The 15994-nt window shown below is 48.2% G+C and overlaps 1 protein-coding gene and 1 long non-coding RNA gene across 3 annotated transcripts in view; one reads left to right on the forward strand and one right to left on the reverse strand.

Annotated features, from left to right (window-relative positions):
* LOC134957241 (uncharacterized) overlaps window positions 1-15421 on the reverse strand; it is a 23029-nt gene extending 7608 nt beyond the window's left edge. The window contains exon 1 of the long non-coding RNA XR_010186535.1: window positions 15127-15421. This is a non-coding gene — a long non-coding RNA (uncharacterized LOC134957241). The remainder of the gene's footprint in view (window positions 1-15126) is intronic.
* The window catches only part of MCOLN2 (mucolipin TRP cation channel 2), a 44619-nt gene continuing 43575 nt past the window's right edge, over window positions 14951-15994 (forward strand). The window contains exons 1-2 of one of the 2 annotated variants that reach the window (XM_063938946.1): window positions 14951-14968; window positions 15614-15764. In XM_063938946.1, coding sequence (XP_063795016.1) covers window positions 15637-15764 — 128 coding nt within the window. In that variant the 5' untranslated portion in view covers window positions 14951-14968; window positions 15614-15636. Of the gene's footprint in view, window positions 14969-15467; window positions 15765-15994 lie in introns of those variants that run through there. The other variant, XM_063938945.1, reaches the window with a different exon arrangement.

Here is a 15994-nt window from a genome sequence, read left to right on the forward strand (position 1 = left end):
ACACCCGCAGGGCAGGAATTCATTCTTAATCTGTAAGTGTTAGTAAACGAGTGTTTGAGCACCTGAAACATCAATTTAGATTGATCGGAAATCGATAAAAAAATAAATAAATAAAAATCAGCCTTTAGGAACTATACTCCTTAGACTAACTTCAGTTTCCCTAATGTCACCGGTAGCACCTTGGTTATCCTGATTTTCACAGCTGGATAAATATCCTGTATTAATGACACACAACCATTACGATAGTGCCTTCCCGCAGATGCAGGGGGATCATGTAATACCCTGCGAGCCGCCCGTCACTCCGCACAGTCTACCCGCAATAATTGAAAAAGCAAAAAACTTTCTGCAGAGTGTGCAGCTCGCTACACGTTTATTCTGACAAAGGCCTGATCTACAGTTGTACCCCAGTGCATTTGCAGCTGCGATCCCATACGCAGATACTGTGCAAATATCTCAGCCACCGGGATCTGTAGTGAGACTCCCACCAGCAGCATCGCAGATCCACACAACAAGGATACAGCATTGTTCACGCGTCGCAGTCCTGAGTAACTATGGTCGCGCTGAAACCGGTGGTGCTACACCTGCCACCACTCCACGTTACCTCCTTCAAAACAGTCCCAGCCTGTCAATCACTTTGCAAATAAATTATCTCTGCAACCCCCATCGCTAGTGAATTGCTGTGTGTGCACAGTGCAACGATAATCGCACAGCTCTGTAAATATCGGCATTGCGTACAACTCTGAATCAGGGCCAAGTATCGTTTTGATCACGCACCAACCCGACTTACGCTGACCATACACCGCATGAATGAGCAGCAGACCAGCGCCAAGGATGGGAATCGTTCTGACTTCCCGATAGTGACCGCCCTCATCCGCTGCCTGATCTGTAGAGATGATCTCCATTAGTAGCCTGACGTTGGCTTGAATGATGGGTGGATCTGACCGATGCAGGACCGCTCTTCAGCCGTGTTCAAGCTGCAAACAATCATCGCTCATAACATCCAGGTTCATTGTTCAGCCTAGTTGTTTGGTTGGTTTGCCGGATTCAGTTTAGTTATGCAGTATGCCGTTCTTGTCTCATCGTTCTGGAGTATCAGTGAGGTTGGGCGATATGGAAATATCGGTTTAATGGAGTCCCTGAATCAGGCCCTCTGTCAACATGCACTATTATCCCTCTCACTACAGTGATCTCTGTCAACGTGCACTATTATCCCTCTCACTACAGTGATCTCTGTCAACGTGCACTATTATCCCTCTCACTACAGTGATCTCTGTCAACGTGCACCATCATCCCTCTCACTACAGTGATCTGTCAACGTGCACCATTATCCCTCTCACTACAGTGATCTCTGTCAATGTGCACCAGCATCCCTCTCACTACAGTGATCTCTATCAACGTGCACCAGTATCCCACTCACTACAGTGATCTCTATCAACGTGCACCATCATCCCTCTCACTACAGTGATCTCTGTCAACGTGCACCATTGTCCCTCTCACTACAGTGATCTCTGTCAACGTGCACCATTGTCTCTCACTACAGTGATCTCTGTCAATGTGCACCAGCATCCCACTCACTACAGTGATCTCTGTCAATGTGCTCCAGCATCCCACTCACTACAGTGATCTCTGTCAACGTGCACCATTGTCCCTCACTACAGTGATCTCTGTCAACGTGCACCATTGTCCCTCTCACTACAGTGATCTCTGTCAATGTGCACCAGCATCCCACTCACTAGTGATCTGTCAACGTGCACCATTGTCCCTCTCACTACAGTGATCTCTGTCAATGTGCACCAGCATCCCACTCACTACAGTGATCTCTGTCAATGTGCACCAGCATCCCACTCACTACAGTGATCTCTGTCAATGTGCACCAGCATCCCACTCACTACAGTGATCTCTGTCAACGTGCACCATTATCCCTCTCACTACAGTGATCTCTGTCAATGTGCACCAGCATCCCACTCACTACAGTGATCTGTCAATGTGCACCAGCATCCCACTCACTACAGTTATCTCTATCAACGTGCACCAGTATCCCACTCACTACAGTGATCTCTGTCAATGTGCACCAGCATCCCACTCACTACAGTTCTCTATCAACGTGCACCAGTATCCCACTCACTACAGTGATCTCTGTCAATGTGCTCCAGCATCCCACTCACTAGTGATCTATGTCAATGTGCACCATTGTCCCTCTCACTACAGTGATCTCTGTCAATGTGCACCAGCATCCCACTCACTACAGTGATCTATGTCAATGTGCACCAGCATCCCACTCACTACAGTGATCTCTGTCAATGTGCACCATTGTCCCTCTCACTACAGTGATCTCTGTCAATGTGCACCAGCATCCCACTCACTACAGTGATCTCTGTCAATGTGCACCATTGTCCCTCTCACTACAGTGATCTCTGTCAACGTGCACCAGCATCCCTCTCACTACAGTGATCTCTGTCAACGTGCACCATTATCCCACTCACTACAGTGATCTCTGTCAATGTGCTCCAGCATCCCACTCACTAGTGATCTATGTCAATGTGCACCATTGTCCCTCTCACTACAGTGATCTCTGTCAATGTGCACCAGCATCCCACTCACTACAGTGATCTATGTCAATGTGCACCAGCATCCCACTCACTACAGTGATCTCTGTCAATGTGCACCATTGTCCCTCTCACTACAGTGATCTCTGTCAACGTGCACCAGCATCCCTCTCACTACAGTGATCTATCAACGTGCACCAGCATCCCACTCACTACAGTGATCTCTGTCAACGTGCACCAGCATCCCTCTCACTACAGTGATCTCTATCAACGTGCACCAGCATCCCACTCACTACAGTGATCTCTGTCAATGTGCACCATTATCCCACTCACTACAGTGATCTCTGTTAACGTGCACCATTGTCCCTCTCACTACAGTGATCTCTGTCAATGTGCTCCAGCATCCGACTCACTACAGTGATCTCTGTCAACGTGCACCAGCATCCCACTCACTACAGTGATCTCTGTCAACGTGCACCAGCATCCCACTCACTACAGTGATCTCTGTCAACGTGCACCAGCATCCCACTCACTACAGTGATCTCTGTCAACGTGCACCAGTATCCCACTCACTACAATGATCTCTGTCAACATGCACCATTATCCTACTCACTACAGTGATCTGTCAACGTGCACCATCATCTCTCTCACTACAGTGATCTGTGTCAACGTGCACCATCATCCCTCTCACTACAGTGATCTGTCAACGTGCACCATCATCCCTCTCACTACAGTGATCTGTGTCAACGTGCACCATCATCCCTCTCACTAGTGATCTGTGTCAACATGCACCATCATCTCTCTCACTACAGTGATCTGTGTCAACATGCACCATCATCCCTCTCACTACAGTGATCTCTATCAACGTGCACCAGCATCCCACTCACTACAGTGATCTCTGTCAACGTGCACCAGCATCCCACTCACTACAGTGATCTCTATCAACGTGCACCAGCATCCCACTCACTACAGTGATCTCTGTCAATGTGCTCCAGCATCCCACTCACTACAGTGATCTCTGTCAATGTGCACCATTGTCCCTCTCACTACAGTGATCTCTGTCAACATGCACCAGTATCCCACTCACTACAGTGATCTCTATCAATGTGCTCCAGCATCCCACTCACTACAGTGATCTGTCAACGTGCACCAGCATCCCTCTCACTACAGTTATCTCGGTCAACGTGCTCCAGCATCCCACTCACTACAGTGATCTCTGTCAACGTGCACCAGCATCCCACTCACTACAGTGATCTGTCAACGTGCACCAGCATCCCTCTCACTACAGTTATCTCGGTCAACGTGCTCCAGCATCCCACTCACTACAGTGATCTCGGTCAACGTGCACCAGCATCCCTCTCACTACAGTGATCTCTGTCAACGTGCACCAGCATCCCTCTCACTACAGTGATCTCTGTCAACGTGCACCAGCATCCCTCTCACTACAGTGATCTCTATCAACGTGCACCAGCATCCCACTCACTACAGTGATCTCTATCAACGTGCACCAGCATCCCACTCACTACAGTGATCTCTGTCAACGTGCACCAGCATCCCACTCACTACAGTGATCTCTATCAACGTGCACCAGCATCCCACTCACTACAGTGATCTCTGTCAATGTGCACCATTATCCCACTCACTACAGTGATCTCTGTCAACGTGCACCAGCATCCCACTCACTACAGTGATCTCTGTCAATGTGCACCAGTATCCCACTCACTATAGAGATCTGACAGATTGTACTGTCATCCTGCTCTACTGTCATAGTGCTCACTGTAGTGATCACTGTCAATGTACTGTCATCTCGCTCACTATAGTGATCTATGTGTGCACCTTGATTCTGCTCACTGTAGTGATCACTATCAATGTACTGTCATCTCGCTCACTATAGTGATCCCAGGGATTTACAACAGGCACCAAATAAGCAGCTGTGTCCCAATGTAAACTATGCGAACAAACTATCATAATTTTATGTGAAGGCAATAATTGTATTAAAGCATAATTAGGTCTTGGGGTGGCACAGTGGTTAGCATTGCTGCCTCACAGTACTGAGACCATGGGCTATTAGGCTACTACCTGTTTGGTTTGGCGTTTGTATGTTCTTCACATATTTGTGCGAGTGTCCTCCCACAGCCCAAAGCTGGTATGTTAATTGGTTTCTGGTTAAATAAACCCTTGTTTGTGTGCCCATGTAATAGGGAATATAGATTATAAGCTCCACTGGCGCAGGGACCAATGTCAGTGATTATTCTCTGTAAAGCTCTGTGGAATATTTGTGCCCTACCATAGAATTTTGACGGAAGATATATACGTTATGGTAAGAACCCAGGATAACATTGGGATATTGTCGAGCGACAGCGAAAATGGCACCAACACGGTCACGAGCTTTCTGGCCTCCCAGGATGCATTGGGGCCTTCACCATATAGTCCCACCCACTGACTCCGTCAAATCAGTTCTTTCCACTGTGATTTTAGGCAGGAACATCAGGTAGAGACCTTTAAGGGCGATAAGAACACACATGCACACCCTTCCATACAAGAAGGAAGAGGTTTTAGTGATTGTCTAGATCCTCAAATCAGATGCGTCAGGGTGGGATCCCTGTGGATACCTGTGGACATAAGAGAAATCACGTTATCAACGGTAAGTTCTTACCATAATGTATATTTCTCTGGCTGGGTCCACAGGATAACATTGGGATTCCCAAAGCCATTTTAGTGGTGGGGACGCTCCTGATTGCACAGAAGAACCTTTCGCCCGAAGTCTGCGTCATGAGAGGCAAAAGTATCCAAGGCATAATGTCTAATGAATGTGTTTATGGAAGACCATGTGGCTGCCCTACATATCTGTTCTGCTGAAGCACCCTGTTGTGCTACCCATGAAGGACCTACCTTACGTGTAGAGCAGGGGTGGGGACCCTTTTTTCTACCAAGGGCCATTTGGATATTTCTAAAATCCTTTGGGGGCCATACAAAAATTATCAACTTAAAAATTAGCCTGCCCCAGTTGATATGACCCCATTAGATATGACCCCTAGTAGCGCCACTTACACACACATTAAAAGAAAGAAAAACCACAATGCTCACCAGCCCCGCTCCTGCTTTAGAACCCTTGCCCTCTGCCTGGCTGCCCGCTCCTCAGAACTATGGGAAAGACGTCATGACATCTCTCCCATAGCACCGCACAGGCACACACGCACACTGCCAGAGCCGGAGTTCAGGAGTGAGCTCCTGCCTCCAGCTGCTGCTGAGGGGAAGAAGCCGGGCGCCCGCTAGTGACAAAATCTCAGCGGACGCCCGGCATCTCCCTTGGTTAGGTGAGCCTGGGAGGGCCGGATCAAGTGGCTTCGCGGTCCTTATACGGCCCGCGCGCCTGAGGTTCCCCACCCCTGGTGTAGAGTGAGCAGAGACATTAGCCGGAATAGGGAGATCTGCAAGAGAATAAGCTTCTGATATTACCATTCGGAGCCATCTCGCCAGCGTCTGTTTACTAGCAGACCATCCTCTCCTATGGAATCCGTAGAGGATGAAGAGAGAATCTGTTTTCCTGATGGCACTAGTACGATCTATGTAGATTCTTAACGCCCGGACCACATCCAGCGACGCTTCTCCCACAGATAGTTCCGATACCTGAAAAACTGGGACTACAATCTCCTCATTCAGGTGAAACTTTGATACCACCTTAGGAAGATAACTAGATCTCGTTCTGAGAACTGCTCTGTCTGGGAAAAAAAAAAAAAAAAAAACCTTAGGAAAGGAGACTTACACGATAATGCGCCTAAATCTGCCACTCTTCTGGCTGACGCCATTGCCAGTAAAAAAAGCACTTTAGCCGTTAACCATTTAAGATCTGCTCTCTTAAGTGGTTCAAACAGAGGACCCTGGAGAAATTTAAGAACTAAATTCAAATCCCAGGGAGCTGCAGGAGGAACAAATAGAGGTTGAATATGTACTACTCCTTGAAAAAACGTACGTACATCCTGTAAATCAGCAATCTGTTGCTGAAACCATACAGTTAATGCTGATACTTGGACCCTCAAGGAAGCAACTTTCAAACCTTTATCCAATCCTGCTTGAAGGAAATCCAAAATCCTGGACACTTTAAAAGATCTCGGATTGAAATTTTTTCCAGTACACCAATAAATATAGGCTTGCCATATTCTATGATACACACGGGCCGAAGAAGGCTTTCTTGCTCTAAGCATGGTTTGGATTACTTGTTTCGAAAATCCTTTAGCCTCTAAGATAGAGGTTTCAACAGCCACGCCATCAAAGACAGACGATCCAGATGACTGTGACAACAAGGACCCTGCATTAGCAGATCTGGACGTTGAGGGAGCAGTATCGGTGCCTCCACGGACATTCTCAACAGATCTGTGTACCAATGCCTTCTTGGCCAAGCTGGAGCTATTAGAATGATTGCTCCTTTTGCTTGTTTTATCTCTCACTACTCTGGGTAACAGAGATATTGGAGGGAACAGATATGCCAGCTGAAACCTCCATTCTACTGACAGTGTGTCTACAAGGACCGCTCCTGGGTCCCTTGTTCTCGATCCGTACCTTGGAACTTTGTTGTTTAGACGAGACGCCATAAGGTCTATCTCCGGTAGACCCCATCTGTTCACCAGTGTCTGAAACACTTCTGGATGTAGTGCCCATTCGGTTTCCTGCATGGTGTGCCGACTGAGAAAATCCGCTTCCCAGTTTAGTACACAGGGACAAATACTGCTGACAATGCTGGGAAATGGAGTTCTGCCCATTTTAGAATGGGAGTTACTAACTCAATCAGTCTCATGCTGCGAGTTCCTCCTTGATGATTGAGGTACGCTACTGCTGTCGCATTGTCTGAGCGAATCTGGACTGGTCTTCCTTGCAGACTGTCCTTTGCCTGAACTAGAGCCAAGTAAATGGCCCTTATCTCCAACAGATCTATCGGCAGGCGACTTTCCCTTGCGGTCCATTTTCCCTGGAACCACAGGCTTCTGAGTACCGCCCCCCAGCCCTGCAGGCTGGCATCTGTTGTCAGGACTTGCCACTCTTTTATCCAAAAGGGTCTCCCCTTGTTTAAATGGTCTGTCTGTAGCCACCACGCTAGAGACCTTTTTAAGTTTACTGGAAACTTTATCATCTACTTTTTTATCGTCTGATGATTTCCGTTCCATTTGGTCAGAATAAGGTGCTGCAATGGTCTGGAGTGGAATTGCGCATATTCCACCATGTCGAAGGTTGATACCATCAGACCCAACAGTCGCATTGCTGCATGGACTGACATTGTCTGGACGTGCAACGCTTCCTGAGCCATGACCTGCACCTTGACTATCTTTTTTCTCTGGTAAGAGAACTTTCTGTAGGTCTGAATCCAATATGGCCCCCAAATGAACCATCCGCTGTGACGGATTCAGAGACGACTTTTCCCAATTTATGAGCCACCCGTGTCTCTGTAAACAAACTATTGTCTGTTGAAGATGGCTCAACAGTAAATCTTGCGACTGAGCTAAGATTAACAGGTCGTCGATGTATGGGAATATTCTGATCCCCTGTTTGCGCAGACAAGCTGCCATAACCACCATGATCTTGGTAAACACCCTGGGTGCTGTAGCTAGCCCGAAGGGCAGAGCTTGGAACTGAAAATGTTCCTGGAGAATAGCAAACCTGAGGTAACACTGATGCGACAGTGCTATAGGCACATGTAGGTAAGCATCCCGTACATCCAGAGATACCATGTAATCTCCCAGTTCCATAGCCAACATTATGGAGCGTAACGTCTCCATGTGGAACTTTGGGATCCAAATGTATTTGTTCAACATTTTCAGATTAAGAATTGGTCGATATGACCCATTTGGTTTCTGGATTAGAAATAGATTGGAGTAAAACCCCTGTCCCCTTTGTGATGGAGGTACTGGGACAATCACACCTGACTGCAGTAATTTTTGGACTGCTTCTTGCAGGGCATTGGCCTTCGACTCTATACGAGACGGGCTGGTGCAAAAAAATCTTTGAGGAGGCTGCCTCCTGAATGGGAACCCATACCCCTGAGATACTACCTTCTGCACCCAAGCATCTGCTGTTGACTGTTGCCATATGTGTGCAAAATGAAGGAGTCGGCCCCCAAACCTGGAATCCTCCAGGCGGAGGCCCGTCTCTTCAGCCTGATGGTTTCTGTTCAGGTTTGGAAGCTGGCTTTGTGTTAGCCCACTGCTTCCTACCCCTGGATTTAAACTGGGGTTGCTTAGGCTCCTCTTTAGCTTTCGCTTTGCTTTGCCAGGAGAAGAGCGAAATTTTAAACCCTTGGATTTAGGGTTATAGGTAGCCGGAAATCTGACCTTTTTCGATTCAGCCTCTGATTCTAGGATATCCGATAAAGGTTTTCCAAATAATATATTACCGACAAAAGGCAATGCTTCTAATTCTTTCTTGGATTCCGCATCTGCCTTCCAGGTACGTAGCCAAATTGCTCTGCGAGCGACTACTGTCAAGGCTGAAGCTTTAGAAGCAACTGTACCTACATCAATTGCTGCTTCTTCCAAATACTGGGCAGATTGTCTTAAACGGCAAAAACAATCCTCTTGCTCCCTAGTAGGAGAAGGGATGTCATTCTCTAGTTCCTCTATCCATTCGCCCATTGCCTTTGCTACCCAGGCAAAGCCATAGCAGGTCTTACCACTGCTCCTACTAGAGAAAATATATTTTTCAAAAGGCTCTCTACCCTTCTGTCTGTGACATCATTCAATGAGGTAGATGACAGTGGTAAAACAGATTTATGCACGAGTCGCAGAACATGTGCATCTACTTTTGGAGGAACTTCTCTTTTCGAACAATCCACAGCTGGAAATGGATAATAAGAATCCCATCTTTTAGGAATCTTATACTTTTTACTGGGCTCCGCCCAAGATTCATCCATAATTTTCGTCAGCTCATCTGATGCTGGGAATTCAGCTTTCACTGATTTTGTTTGTTTAAATACAGGTGCATTAGCTTTTAACACTGTCTTGGCTGGTTTTTCCAACGAGAGAACAGCCTTCACAGCATTAATAAATTCAGCTACATCTTCTGAACTAAAACGCTGCGACTGATCATCATACGGAGTATTCGAATCTATTGTATCATCATCCGAGGGTGGTCTACAGTATGCCGGCTGTCGGGATACCGGCGCCGGAATCCCGACAGCCGGCATACCGACACTTATTCTCCCTCGTGGGGGTCCACAACCCCCCTGGAGGGAGAATAAAATAGCGTGGCGTGCGTAGCGCGCCACCGTGCCCGCAGTGTGGCGAGCACAGTGAGCCCGCAAGGGGCTCATTTGCGCTCGCCACACTGTCGGTATGCCGGCGGTCGGGCTCCCGGCGCCGGTATACTGGTTGCCGGGAGCCCGACCGCCGGCATACCATACTACACCCATCATCCGATGTATCATCTTGTGTAGTCTGCCACATAGACGTATCTGTCTTAGTCTTACCTGTCCCTTGGTTGCTTGTAGAGGCTACTGGAACCAAGCCGTAGGAAGGGAGCTGCATGTTTGGGTTCATAGTGTAACCTAACCCTTGAGGTGGTGCTACCGGAGTTAACCTGTCCGCTAATGAAGATAGAGTCTTTGCGAGCATATTCCATGGTGGCTCTGTTGGTGGCTGAACCAACTCCTGGTTTTTACTTCGCTGAAAAGCGAAACAGTTTGCACACAAAAGGGCCCTACACACATGCCGATTTGTGTTAAAGATATGAACGATCTCGTTCATAAATGAACGAGAACTCGTTCATATCTTTCAGTGTGGAGGCTCCAGCGATGAACGATGAACGATGAACGGCCCCGCGCTCGTTCATCGCTGGTCCCCCGTCGGCTGCGCATGCAGGCCAAAATGGACGATCTCGTCCATATTTGCCTGCACTTCAATGGAGCCGCATGACGGGGGGAGTGAAGAAACTTCACTCCCCCTGTCACTGCCTATCCCCCCCCGCGCGCGCCGCCGCGTCGCCCGTCCGCCGTCGGGCAGCTCGGTGGCGGATCGGCCAATTTGTAAGGCCCTAAACCCTCATAAGTGACTAATTGATTCATATCAATTCATATCAATTACCCCTGACTTACAAGATAAGCATGTTAGGGATGTAGGAGTGCTTGATAAATTCTCCTTGTCACTTTTGCCGCTCACAGACATGGTAATAATCTGTTATTGACTACACAATTTGTGACTGAAAATCACCCTATATGTAAATATATAGAGGTGAGATCAATCTGACCACAGTGCACCTGATTTGAGGGTTAGAACAGGACTGACATTACACAGAAAAGTCAGCACACATACTAGCAGTCAGTCACATGTTAAAGCATTAGACATTGCCATATGAGAATACAACCTCCATAACTTATACATAAGTAGGAAAATTGTACTTCTGTTTTTAACTGGTTCTTTTTTTCAACATAACATGCAGAAAACACAGTAATATACAGGTCTCATATGCAATAGGTACTAAAAATTAAATTAACAATGCATACTAAGAAGTAGAGAGAATTTTTAGTACTGTATACCCTGCCTCCGGAGAGCAGGATACAGGGAGACTCACCACACTTCCATATCCAAGCAAATACGCTCGTAAGACGCTGAGTGGATTCAGACGCTACTGATGTTCACTACCGCTCTTGATAACTGATAACGGACGCTCACTGTCGGACACGGACGCTGAGCGACTTCCACGTGTATGCAGACGCTAAGGCCTGCGACTCGGTCTGGGCGGGATCTCTAGTGTACACAATCGCAGCGTCTAAGCTGCGACAGAGTACCCTCGTGGTAGCGTCTGAGCCGGAAGTGAAGTCATTCAGTTCATGAAACGAGAGACACGCGGAAACTGGCCATAAACTCGGAGGAGGGGCGGCCAGGAGAGCGTCTGAATCCCCTGTTGACTTAAACTCAAAGGATCGCGGCCTCTACCTAGTCCTGGCGCCTATGATCCCTAGAGCGTAGCGCTGTCGCACTCGAGATGTTCGGCGCATCAACACACCGATTGTAGCCTCCACCAAATCAGCGTAGCTGTGTCCTGACCCCTCTAGTAATAGGAAGTCCATAGGCTCACCGTCTCCCCATGCACCGGCCACAGCCTGGTTACGTCTGTTGGACCTTCTAGAACATCCGACACAGACGCCCGTCGAGACAGCACTGATACCCGAAGGTAAGCGTTGTTGCGACCCGGTGGGGAGTTGTTGGAGCGACTCTTTCTAGTATGCGTTTAAGACGCTGTTAAGAGAAGTCGCTCAAAAAACAGTATAGTAAGTCTATAAAAATAAAATAAAAGCTTGAGGCTGCTACTCTCAGCAGCCCTGTGACCATGCGGCTTCCTGCCACACCAAGCAAACTGATTTGACTGAGTCAGTGGGCGGGACTATATGGTGAAGGCCCCAATGCATCCTGGGAGGCCAGAAAGCTCGTCACCGTGTTGGTGCCATTTTCGCTGTCGCTCGACAATATCCCAATTTTATCCTGTGGACCCAGCCAGAGAAAAGAACAATTTGGCGCATGTAGTCCGCCCTAAACACATGTACACGCACACGCTAGGGTTATTTTTTGTTAAGAGCCAATTAACCTACCAGTATATATTGTTTGGATTGTGGGAGGAAAACCATGCACGCAGAGAAAGAACATACAAACTCCACACAGAGCCTTGGTGGGAATCGAACCAGTGACAGAATACCTCAAGACAGTAATGCTAACCACTACACCACCCATACCGCCCTTATATAATGTAACGGTTGTAAAAATGTAGAAATATATCCAAAACAGTAAACTGTTATTTATACAACAACATTTGATTTTATAATGTATTTAGTCCCACAAATCTTGTTTGCTGAAGCAGCTGCCTCCAGGTGCCACAGGTCGCTGAGGTGAGCTCACCTGGTGCATTACTCACCTGCCGCTATATCTGTACAGCATATACACAGGTCCCTGAGGTGAGCTCACCTGCTACATTACTCACCTGCCGCTATATCTGTACAGCACATACACAGGTCCCTGAGGTGAGCTCACCTGGTACATTACTCACCTGCCGCTATATCTGTACAGCATATACACAGGTCCCTGAGGTGATCTCACCTGGTGCATTACTCACCTGCCGCTATATCTCTACAGCACATACACAGGTCCCTGAGGTGAGCTCACATGGTGCTATATCTCTACAGCACATACACAGGTCCCTGAGGTGAGCTCACATGGTGCTATATCTCTACAGCACATACACAGGTCCCTGAGGTGAGCTCACATGGTGCTATATCTGTACAGCATATACACAGGTCCCTGAGGTGAGCTCACCTGGTGCATTACTCACCTGCCGCTATATCTGTACAGCATATACACAGGTCCCTGAGGTGAGCTCACCTGATGCATTACTCACCTGCCGCTATATACATACAGCACATACAGGTCCCTGAGGTGAGCTCACCTGCCGCTATATCTGTACAGCATATACACAGGTCCCTGAGGTGAGCTCACCTGGTGCATTACTCACCTGCCGCTATATCTGTACAGCACATACACAGGTCCCTGAGGTGAGCTCACCTGGTACATTACTCACCTGCCGCTATATCTGTACAGCACATACACAGGTCCCTGAGGTGATCTCACCTGCTACATTACTCACCTGCCGCTATATACATACAGCATATACACAGGTCCCTGAGGTGATCTCACCTGCTACATTACTCACCTGCCACTATATACATACAGCACATACACAGGTCCCTGAGGTGAGCTCACCTGGTACATTACTCACCTGCCGCTATATCTGTACAGCACATACACAGGTCCCTGAGGTGATCTCACCTGCTACATTACTCACCTGCCGCTATATACATACAGCATATACACAGGTCCCTGAGGTGAGCTCACCTGGTGCATTACTCACCTGCCGCTATATCTGTACAGCATATACACAGGTCCCTGAGGTGATCTCACCTGCTGCATTACTCACCTGCCGCTATATCTGTACAGCATATACACAGGTCCCTGAGGTGAGCTCACCTGGTGCATTACTCACCTGCCGCTATATCTGTACAGCACATACACAGGTCCCTGAGGTGAGCTCACCTGGTACATTACTCAGCTGCCGCTATATCTGTACAGCACATACACAGGTCCCTGAGGTGATCTCACCTGGTGCATTACTCACCTGCCGCTATATCTGTACAGCATATACACAGGTCCCTGAGGTGAGCTCACCTGGTGCATTACTCACCTGCCGCTATATCTGTACAGCACATACACAGGTCCCTGAGGTGATCTCACCTGCTACATTACTCACCTGCCGCTATATACATACAGCATATACACAGGTCCCTGAGGTGAGCTCACCTGGTGCATTACTCACCTGCCGCTATATCTGTACAGCATATACACAGGTCCCTGAGGTGAGCTCACCTGGTGCATTACTCACCTGCCACTATATCTGTACAGCACATACACAGGTCCCTGAGGTGAGCTCACCTGGTGCATTACTCACCTGCCGCTATATCTGTACAGCACACACAGGTCCCTGAGGTGAGCTCACCTGGTGCATTACTCACCTGCCGCTATATCTGTACAGCACACACACAGGTCCCTGAGGTGAGCTCACCTGCTACATTACTCACCTGCCACTATATCTGTACAGCACACACACAGGTCCCTGAGGTGAGCTCACCTGGTGCATTACTCACCTGCCACTATATCTGTACAGCATATACACAGGTCCCTGAGGTGATCTCACCTGCTGCATTACTCACCTGCCGCTATATCTGTACAGCATATACACAGGTCCCTGAGGTGAGCTCACCTGGTGCTATATCTGTACAGCACATACACAGGTCCCTGAGGTGAGCTCACCTGGTACATTACTCAGCTGCCGCTATATCTGTACAGCACATACACAGGTCCCTGAGGTGATCTCACCTGGTGCATTACTCACCTGCCGCTATATCTGTACAGCATATACACAGGTCCCTGAGGTGAGCTCACCTGGTGCATTACTCACCTGCCGCTATATCTGTACAGCACATACACAGGTCCCTGAGGTGATCTCACCTGCTACATTACTCACCTGCCGCTATATACATACAGCATATACACAGGTCCCTGAGGTGAGCTCACCTGGTGCATTACTCACCTGCCGCTATATCTGTACAGCATATACACAGGTCCCTGAGGTGAGCTCACCTGGTGCATTACTCACCTGCCACTATATCTGTACAGCACATACACAGGTCCCTGAGGTGAGCTCACCTGGTGCATTACTCACCTGCCGCTATATCTGTACAGCACACACAGGTCCCTGAGGTGAGCTCACCTGGTGCATTACTCACCTGCCGCTATATCTGTACAGCACACACACAGGTCCCTGAGGTGAGCTCACCTGCTACATTACTCACCTGCCACTATATCTGTACAGCACACACACAGGTCCCTGAGGTGAGCTCACCTGGTGCATTACTCACCTGCCACTATATCTGTACAGCATATACACAGGTCCCTGAGGTGAGCACACCTGCTACATTACTCACCTGCCGCTATATCTGTACAGCATATACACAGGTCCCTGAGGTGAGCTCACCGGGTGCATTACTCACCTGCCACTATATCTGTACAGCACTTATGGAGGCAGCTGGGAACTGGTGGGACTGATTCCCTGGTTTGCAGCCCAGTGAAGCCACTCTCAGTGTCAGGGAGAAGGTTGGACTGGAGCACATATAGCAGTGGATGTATATATAAAACTGAGATATTGTGCTGCATTCTATCCGCACAATCCCTAAACTAGAAGTTCTGAAGCGCTGTTCTCAAGGCACCCAACAGTCCAGGTGTTAGGTATATCCATGGCTCAGCACAGACGTTAAATCAAATTGACTAACGTGCTAATTAAGTCACCTGTGGCCAAGCATGGATATACTTAAATCCTGGGGTGCCCTGAGGACAGCATTTGAGAACCTCTGCCTTAAACAAATCCACACTACAGAAATATCTGTCCTGATCCTCCCCAGGTGTCAGAACCTCCCACACATCAGAGTATTTTATTTACCAATGTGATAAACTGCCCCCATTCCATGCTCTCCTCCACAGGTACCTCTCCATACAGCCGGCCCATGGCAGACCCCCCTCCCTCAGCCTGGCTGACTGCAGCCATGTCTCCCCCTTCCAAGCTGGGCTGTGCCAGTCATTCTGGGGTCTGCAGGGATATCTCCATGAAGCGTGTTGGGCCTGCCCCTACTGGGTAAGTAGAGTGCAGACGGTGACACTTACTGGCCAGTCAGCTACAGTAGGTACACTAGTGTGGGGTAGTGAAGGGGTTACTGAAGAGATTAATTTCTCACTAAAAGAAACACAAAGCTTTTGCTTAATTAGTTCTTATTACAGATTCCCATCAGTGGGGTAATGGCTGTACTTGCCCCAATAGCCCTTCCTGGGGCAGCTGAGGTATACAGGTTCTGTGGCTGAGTATAC

Source organism: Pseudophryne corroboree, chromosome 9 (genome assembly GCF_028390025.1).
Source record: "Pseudophryne corroboree isolate aPseCor3 chromosome 9, aPseCor3.hap2, whole genome shotgun sequence".
Lineage (NCBI taxonomy): Eukaryota > Metazoa > Chordata > Amphibia > Anura > Myobatrachidae > Pseudophryne > Pseudophryne corroboree.